Source organism: Mus pahari, chromosome 6, assembly GCF_900095145.1.
Source record: "Mus pahari chromosome 6, PAHARI_EIJ_v1.1, whole genome shotgun sequence".
NCBI lineage: Eukaryota > Metazoa > Chordata > Mammalia > Rodentia > Muridae > Mus > Mus pahari.
The window spans coordinates 57,941,371-57,950,046 of record NC_034595.1 but is presented as its reverse complement, the minus strand read 5'-3'; the positions used below and the strand labels follow the sequence as shown (position 1 = coordinate 57,950,046).

Genomic DNA, 8,676 nt, shown 5'->3' with positions numbered 1-8,676 from the left:
AAAAAAAAAAAAAAGAAGGGGGAATGTGAGAGTGGGTGTTTGCTCTGGCTTCAAGGAGTTAGGGTGAATGAAAAACAGCAACAGTGAGAACACCTAGGCTGGGAGCCATGGCTTAGGGTCAGAGCACTTGACCAGCATGGGGGAGGCTCCAGGTTCAATCCTCAGAACCAGCGAAAACACCAACCCAGCAGCTATGGATTACATTGGCAATGCTTAAGCCCCCTGTGGTGGTGCACGCCTTTAATGCCAGCACAGGGGGAAGAGAGCTCAGGGTTAAGGTCATTTTTAATTACACAGTAAGTCTGAGGCCAGTCTAGACTACCTGATACCCTGTCTCAAAAACAAAGACTGTGGAACTGGGGCCATTGAGGTGCCAGTTAAGCGTATCAATTCCTTTACTTCTCACAATAGCCTTCTTGGTATCATCAACGTTCCCATTTTACAGACAAGGAAATTGGGGCTTCTAGAGGTTAAATCCTTTGTCTGAGGTCATGCAGCATATAATCCACAGAGGCCATATTCTTACCCTGGCCTGCCCAATTCTTACTTATGCTATCACCCGTGACAGGTCACTCAGACCAAAGAGTAGCTGGTCAGTTTCCACCCTTGGTGGTTTGCAGCTGTGTCCACTGAGCCCAGAGGCTGTCATCTGCCCAGAGTGAGGCCCTGCCTTGCTTGTTTGTGAGCTGTGTCCCTATTATGTGACCTTCCCTCCGAAGTCTTTCTCTCGGTGATGTATGAAGCAGGGGCCCTACTGTTTGTTGAGGTTCTGGTCACTCAAAGCCACCACCCTAGATGACCCACCCACTCTAGGTCTGGGAAGAGCGTCTGAAAAACACGTGAGCGGCCTGGCCCAGTGCACTCTTCACCCCAGGGAGGAGGGAATCAGGGATCAAGTTGCCCTAGGTGGGTGAGGCGTGAAGGGCAAGCCTCTGAGAAGCTGGGTTTTTAGGGGTGCCGTGACACAGGGCTACTTGGCTACATGCATGCCAACTCCACACCTGACACCACGATCCTCAGACGGCCCCACATCAGGCTGCCACTTCTGAGAATGGAGTCTGAAATGAGAAGCTGCCTAAATTGGAGGGAATACGTAGGTGCAGGAAATTGAGAACTCCCACCATCCAAGACAGCATGGCCCCCTTGAGAAGGTGTGAATGGGTGTCATAGTGTTTTTGTGGCCTCTCCCAAGCTTGGGCTTCTGAAGGGCCCTGAATCTTTGCATCTGTGCCCTCAGTCAGCCTGCCTTGGTTGGTCTGCCTTGGTCGACCTGCTCCCCACTCTTTAAGGGAAACCTGTAGCCTTGATCTTTGAGACATAGAATCAGGACATGGGACAGAGCAAGGCAGACTCTGTGAGTGAAGGAGAACCGAAGAGAAGCTGGTCATCGACATAGTGAAGACTGGAGTGAACACATGTGGTAGAGGTGGGGAGCGTGAGGGCCTATCCCTACCTCCCTAGCAGACACTATGCCTAGCTTATGTAGCCCTGGCTGGTCTGGTCTGGCCTAGAGCTTCCTATGTAGACCAAGTTAGCCTCAGAACCACAGAGATCCTGCCTCCCGAGTACTGGATTAAAGGTGTGCACCACCACACCCACCTTTAACATTTCTATTTACTGTTTAGATGAATGTGGGTCTGAGGGTGGACCTCATGTCCCCATGCTTGCATGGCTAGCGCATTCCTGACTGAGCCACCTTCCCAGCCCTTTAGAACTTTGTCTCCTTCATCCATTACACTGGATGTGGTTCTGTCCCAAGAAAATCCCTAGGGGCCTCAGGGCATGGAGCAAGGTGAAGACAGACTGGCAGCCAGATGTTCCTCAGCTCCCTTCTCCTATTTAAAGGACAGTGGCTGAGAAGGGGACAGCAGGGGCCAGAAGCAAGTGGCCGGGCATGGGGCCTCAGGCCAAGCCCGACTGCCAATGCCCAGACTTCAGAGCTGGGGGCTCTAACAGGGGCACACCGCTGTCCCTTCTCATCCCACCCCTTCCCTGCATTCTCCTAAGGACCTAATTCAGGGTGTTGGGGTATTACACTGCCCAGAGGCTCTCTCAGGCCCCTCCTACCCATCCACCCCAGCCTGGGTCCACAGCCTCCAGAATCCAAGGATAGTAGAAACATCCTATTTGTAAGCTCCACTGCCTTTGGAGGGAGATGGAGCCTTACTTGAAACTCATTTGTTTGTAGAGCCCAGAGATGTATTGGGGTTGGAGAGGATGAGTGAGAAGGTTGTTCACCATGGGGTGGGGGTGGAGTGCCAGTTAGCCTGCATCCATGTCTGTGTGTGCACCATCAGAACCACAAGGGAAACTGAGGACAGCAGGTGCCCTTCAGTAAGCCTCAGAGCCCATCTCTTATACCTCCCCTCCCCCACCCCTACCTGAGACTCTGTACCGCAGGTGTCAAAGCGGGCCTGGATCCGGAAGTTACTGCCAACTTCCTGGGCTGCACAGCTCCGGCTACCCAGGTAGACCTTGGTCCGCTCCAGTGGGGCCAGTGCCTGGGTAGAGATCAGGATCTGGAAGTCCGTGCGAGAACAGCTCACATTCATGGGCACCACTGGAACAGGAGGGCAGAGTCTGAGACCTTAGGGCTGCAGCCGGAACCATTTACCCCTTAAGCCTCCTGGAAGGACAGTAGACATGGAACAGAACTCCAGACTAGTGAAGGTGCTTATGGAATACTACAGGACTCGGTTGAGATATATCGTGTACATTGCTCCCCTGAGCCTCTGGGTCTGTGAGCTCTTAGGGCATGTAGTGTGCCACTGTTTCTGTCCCTTCTGAGGCCAGCATAGAGCTCGGCAGACTGAGGAAATGCTGAATGAATGAATGAATGAATGAATGAATGAATGAATGAATAAGCGAGCACAGGAGTGAGTGGAAACTAATTCTTCACCACAATAAAAGCGAGTGCTCATTGCTTAGCCGCACAGTCAGCTGTTCACCCTATCATTCAGTAAATACATCTACTGTTGGTCTCCTCTGCACACCACACAGAGACACAGGCACGAAGAAGCCTGCCCCACCACGGCATGTACAGGACAAATAATGTGGAGATGCACAGGAGTGCTGTGAGGGACCATCACGCTAAGATAGAAAAGGGGGCGTGGCTCTAAAGAACCTGGGTGCAGGGTGTGGGGGGACCCTGTTGTCCTTCCCTGTGATGGCCCTGGAGGGTGGGCACACCACAAGCCACTTCAGTTTTGAAAACAAATCTCTGAGAAGTGAAGCTGCCCATTGTGGCTGAGTTTGGATTTCAGACTCCAGGGAGGTGGGCGGGCAGGATTTCCTAGTTACCAGTCTGCTCATTACAATCGGTCAGCTCCCAGCATGCCCTGTGCTGTGCGAGAGAGTGCGACTCTGAGTGTCTGGGGCTGCAGGAGCCAGGGAGCAGGCAAGGCAGAGGCAGGTGGGGGTTGGTAGCTGGCTGGAGGAAAAAGCGAGCCTGGCAGGCAGAGGCCTGGATCCCTCAGCCCTCTCCGGGAAATGCCTCAGACATATTTCAACCTCGGGTGTCTGGGCAGGCGGCGATTTATGGGTCCGCTGTCTCCCACGATGATCTCGGTGGCGCTGAACTGTGTGTCACCCCTGATTGATGCCGAGGCTGCCCTCCCTGTGGAGAGGCTGCCTACAGCCTGGGCCCCATCTGGTGCTGGTCCAGTGTGAGTACCCTGTCTGACCCTAGGCTCCCACAGGGGGCTGTGTAGGGAGCACAGAAGGTCCTGGAACAGGAGCCAGAATGACAACCACCCCCACCCTCGTCTCCAGGGATGCTGCAAGGGTCTAAATCACGTAGCGCTGCCCAGTCTGCGCTCTCGGAGGCAAGCTGGACCCTGAAACCCTTCAATCCAAATTCCTGCTGTACAGGTGGGAAAACCAGGATCCGGGGAGCAAAGGGGAGGCTCCAGGTCGCTGGGCAGAACCCAGATGGCACCTGGTCTCACAATATTCTCCTTGTCCATGGAGAATCAAAGGAAGCTGTGCCAAGAACCCCACCTTTTCTTCACACAGAGCCAGGGCCAGAAGGGTCTCTATGGGCCACCAGCTTGTAGCCACTGTTTTCCGCTCCACTTCCAGGGTTCCCTAACTCCTCTGCGGAAGCCAGGGATGAGGAAAAAGGCTCCTTCCACCGCTGAACAGGCCAGGCCGGAGTGTATAAGGGAAAGACGTCCTCGGAGCCTGTAGCTCTTACTCCTTACCTAACTCGGGGACTTGCCAGCTTTGTACCGCTGAGTCCACGTTAACAAAGTTAGAAAAAACTTAATACCAGCTTCCCAGCCACCTCTGCAGAAAAGCATGGCCACATGACTGACTTGAAACCACAGGGACTCAGGGCAAAGCATTGAGAGCACTTTGGGAGGCTCGGGCTTTCTGGATAACAGTATTCTTGTGGCTGTCACCCCGCTTCTCTGTTCCTAGCCTTGGATGTGGACAGGGTCCCTGTGCGTTACAGAAGTTCTGGTGCAAACATAAGGATCTCAGCGGTGCCCTTAGGAAATTCTGAGTCCCTGGCCCCATACAGGGGTTGCCTGGCCAGCACACTGCTGGGTGAGAACATGTTAGTATCCTTGGTCCAGTAGAACTTTTGAATGACGCATGCAAGGCTGGTGGCATCTCAGTGTTTTCGCCTACTTACCGTTGATAACTTGACATATTTTGTGCATCAATCCTGGAAACTAGATCAAATATCCAAGAGGCAGAGAGCCCATGGGAAAAGGAGCCAGGTGGGGGGAATTAGGAATCATGGAGTCAGAAGCTATGAAAAGAGGTGACAGTGGAAATAAATGAAGGCCATACTGGAGTGGCCTCAAAGGTCCCCAGGGTAGGTGACTGAGTAGGGTCTGGAGGAGCCGGTGGAGGGGCTGTGTCACAGTGGACACAGGAAGGGGTCACAGAGTTCCCAGGACACACACCCTCAACCCAGCTGACCTCCGATGTAGGCCACGGAGAAGCCCCTGCCGGAGGTGCTGCGGTCAGTGTGCAGCAGAAGCAGGAGCTGGTTGTGACTGGAGGTGACAGGCGGCGGCAGATGATGCCCACACCACTTCCCCAGCAGCTGTGCCTCCTCACTGGCTCCATCAAAGGCTGCCAGATGGTCGAAGTCACAGGTTCTGGTCAAGCCATTGGGCTCCTCCAAGCCCAGGTCCAGGATGAAGACCTTGACCCGGTAGCCAGGGGGCAGGCGGATGGTCCAGTGGCAACGGATATTGTTGGGGTAGGCGCCAGGGTACTGTGGGCTGGAGAAGTTTCCACGCACAGCCGTGAACACCTCCTGGCATTCTCCTGGGGAGAAGGAAGTAATCTTCACACACAAATAAATGATTAATAAGTCAGAGTCTCCAGCCTGAGGTGCTACAGGCAGATGGTAGAACCGTTAGGACACCGGGCCTACTGGGAGGCTCACTGGGGGGACACCCCCAAAGTGGGTGCTAGGGAACCCAGACCCTTCCTTTTTATGTCTCTGCTTCCTGCCTGTCACGAGGGAGCAGGTTTTGTTCTACTCCTTGCTCCCTGCCATGATGTTCTGCCTCACCTCAGGCCCAAAGACCACAGCTGACAGCCTTGGGCCTCTGCAACTGTGAGCCAAGGCGGACCCTTCCTCTGTGCCTCACACCCTTGTCTATCTCAGGTGTGGAGAGGCGACATTCTGCCTATGTGCCAGCCTGGCTCTCAGCCGCCAGCCCTCTGCCCTCTGTGCCCCTGGGCTGTATATACCATTCATGCCCCTGGGCTGACTTCTTCGAGGCTCTGTTCTATTCTTCCTCCAGGAAGTGCCCCGTGATTCCACCTGTTCGCACTCATGGCAGTGGCTCTTTACTGCACCACCCATCTTTCTCAGTGGGCTGTGAATTCTCTGAAGCTCATCCATTCTTCTATACACACATTGCATCAGCACATAGTGCATTCCAAGCACAGGAAAAGGAGCTAGCTCACCATCCGACAGGGAGTGGGACAAAGGTGGCATGAGGTAGATATAAGAGTATCTAATTCTCTAAGGCAGTGCTTCTCAACCCTCCTGTGATGTGACCCTTTAATACAGATCCTCATGTTGTAGTGCCCCAACCATAAAATAATAACAATAACTATTATTATTATTATTATTATTATTATTATTATTATTATTTTGGTTTTTCAAGACAGGGTTTCTCTGCGTAGCCCTGGCTGTCCTGGAACTCACACTGTGGACCAGACAGGACTTGAACTCAGAGATTCTCCTGCCTCAGCCTCCCAAGTACTAGGATCACCACCACACAGTTCCATAAAATTATTTTCGTTGTAGCTGGGCGATGGTGGCACACGCCTTTAATCCCAGCACTCGGGAGGCAGAGGCAGGCGGATTTCTGAGTTCGAGGCCAGCCTGGTCTATAAAGTGAGTTCCAGGACAGCCAGGGCTATACAGAGAAACCCTGTCTCAAAAAAACCAAAAAAAAAAAAAAAAAAATTTTCGTTGCTACTTCATAACTGTAATTTTGATACTGTCATGAATCACATGTAAATATCTGCTATACAGGATATCTGACATGTGACCCCTGCGGAAGAGTTGTTTGACCCCTAAAGGGGTCACAACCCACAGGTTGAGAACCACTGCTCTAAGGCCTTTAGATAGGACTGACCCCATCTGAGCAAGAACGTGACCAGCTTAGGCCTTGGTGTTGGCCCAGAAGGGTGTGCTAAGCCATTAGAGAAAGTGCAGAAAACCCAAGCCCCACCCGAGGACACACGCAAACATGGAGTCCGCAAACAAAACAGCAGGCAGGAGAACACAGGCCAACAGACGGGACCATAGCCTGGGCCCCTCCTACCTGAGAAGTAGTGGGCCTTGAAGCCCCGGCCTCCAATGTTGAAGTCAGACTTGAAGACCACCTGCAACTCATGGCCCAGGGACACCAGGGTGGGGGGTCTGGTGCGGCCACAGTAGTGATGCCCGTGGGCGGGTCCAGGCGCTCCAAGCACAGCTACGTAGTCATACATGCATGCGTCGCTGCCCTCGACCTGGAAGTCCACGAACACCAACTTGACAGCGGCAGGTCCCGAGGCGCGGATCAGCCAGTGGCACTCCACATTGTTGGGGTAATTGTTGGGGTACTCAGGGCTGCTGAGGACCCCTGACAGGCCGGTCAGGACACCGCCACACACATCTGCAAGGGAGCCCACTTGAGCTGACCTCCTCCCTAGGGAGCCAGACACCCAAAATGCTGCTCCACAAACACACACGCGTGACAGGCACAGATCTGCACCCTGACCCGCATGGCACCCACCTTTTACAGTGAGAGGCCAAGTAACTTATCTGTCTAGGTCTGAGTTCACTCAGGTAGGCCTTGGGGATAAAGACCCTAGCACAAGGGGTTTATTTGAAGGCCCAGAATCCTCAGATGGGAATAAGGGGGTGAGATAAGATGGGGAAGTGTGTTAAAGGGGGCTGCTGAACCCCACTAGGGAACATCCAGGTGGGAGCAAAGCATACACCTGAGATATGTCACTCCAGGAGTGGAAGGCGATAGGGAATTCTTCACTATGTGGTGTTTGAAGGCGAATGCCCCCCATAGGCTCATATATTTGAATACTTTGCTCCCAGTTGGTACGATTTGGGAAGGGGTAGGAGGTGTGGCCTTTTTGGAGGAGTGTGTCACGTGGGCAGGCTTTGATGTTTCAAAAGCCCATGGCCATTCCCAGTTAGCTAGCTCTCCTCCTCAAGCTTGTGGGCCCAGGGGTAAGGGCTCAGCTATTGCTCCAGCTGTGCCTCCCTGCCTCCTGCCATGGTACCCATCACGATAGCCAACCCTCTGCCACCGTGAGCCCTAAATCAAACATTCTCCTTTGTAAATTGTCTCGGTCATGGGGTTCTGTCACAGCAATAGAAAAGACACCGTCAAAGCCCTCAGAGACGTGGAGGTTGACAGGCAACAACTGAGGTGACAAGAGCCAAGACGCATGGACAGGTCACCCAGCTAGCAGACAGAACTGGAGCCCGGGATATGAGCTGTCATTCTGTGAGCAGCTGAGGCCCGGGCTCCCTGTCCCAGGACTGCCTGCTCAACCGCGTTATTGTAGGCAATAGTATTTCCTCTCTGGGCATCAGATTTACTGTGAAATGAGAAGGTAGGCGGAGATAGTCTGTGATATCCCATCAATTAATATCTAACCTGAGCAGATAGATACTCTGGAGTTCGTTCTTATGCTGCATTTCCAACATGTGTGTGTTACATATATGTGTGGATTACATATGTTTACATGTACTTACATATATGTGTGGATGTTCATGCCCATGCAAGTACATGTATGTTTGAAGGTCAGAGGAGGACAGCTATCCTGCTCAATCAGTCTTTGCTTTGACTCTCTGAGAGAGTGTCCTTCTCTGAATCTGAAATTGTTAGTTTCCAGCTAGGTTCGATGGCCAACAAGCCCCAGCAGGAGGGTCCCGGGGTGCATGGCTGTTCCTGTATCTCATGTGGATGCTGGGAATCCAAAAGTCACCCACAGAGCAATCTCCCAGTCCAATAGCTTTCAATATAATAAAAGACGGTAGCCAAAGTTACACATCTTATACAGAAAAATTTAGTGCAGGGGAGTCCATCAATATCCACAGGTTTTTTGTTTTGTTTTGTTTTGTTTTTGATTTTTGAGACAGGGTTTCTCTGTGTAGCCCTGGCTGTCCTGGAACTCACTTTGTAG

At 52.6% G+C, this 8,676-nt stretch overlaps 1 protein-coding gene across 1 annotated transcript in view; it reads right to left on the bottom strand.

Moving 5' to 3' along the window:
* Cdcp2 (CUB domain containing protein 2) overlaps positions 1–8,676 on the bottom strand; it is a 17,147-nt gene that overhangs the window by 1,062 nt on the left and 7,409 nt on the right. Inside the window, exons 3-5 of the mRNA XM_021201356.2 lie at positions 6,807–7,142; positions 4,933–5,286; positions 2,382–2,560 (exon numbers count right to left, since the gene is read on the bottom strand). Coding sequence (XP_021057015.1) covers positions 2,382–2,560; positions 4,933–5,286; positions 6,807–7,142 — 869 coding nt within the window. The remainder of the gene's footprint in view (positions 1–2,381; positions 2,561–4,932; positions 5,287–6,806; positions 7,143–8,676) is intronic.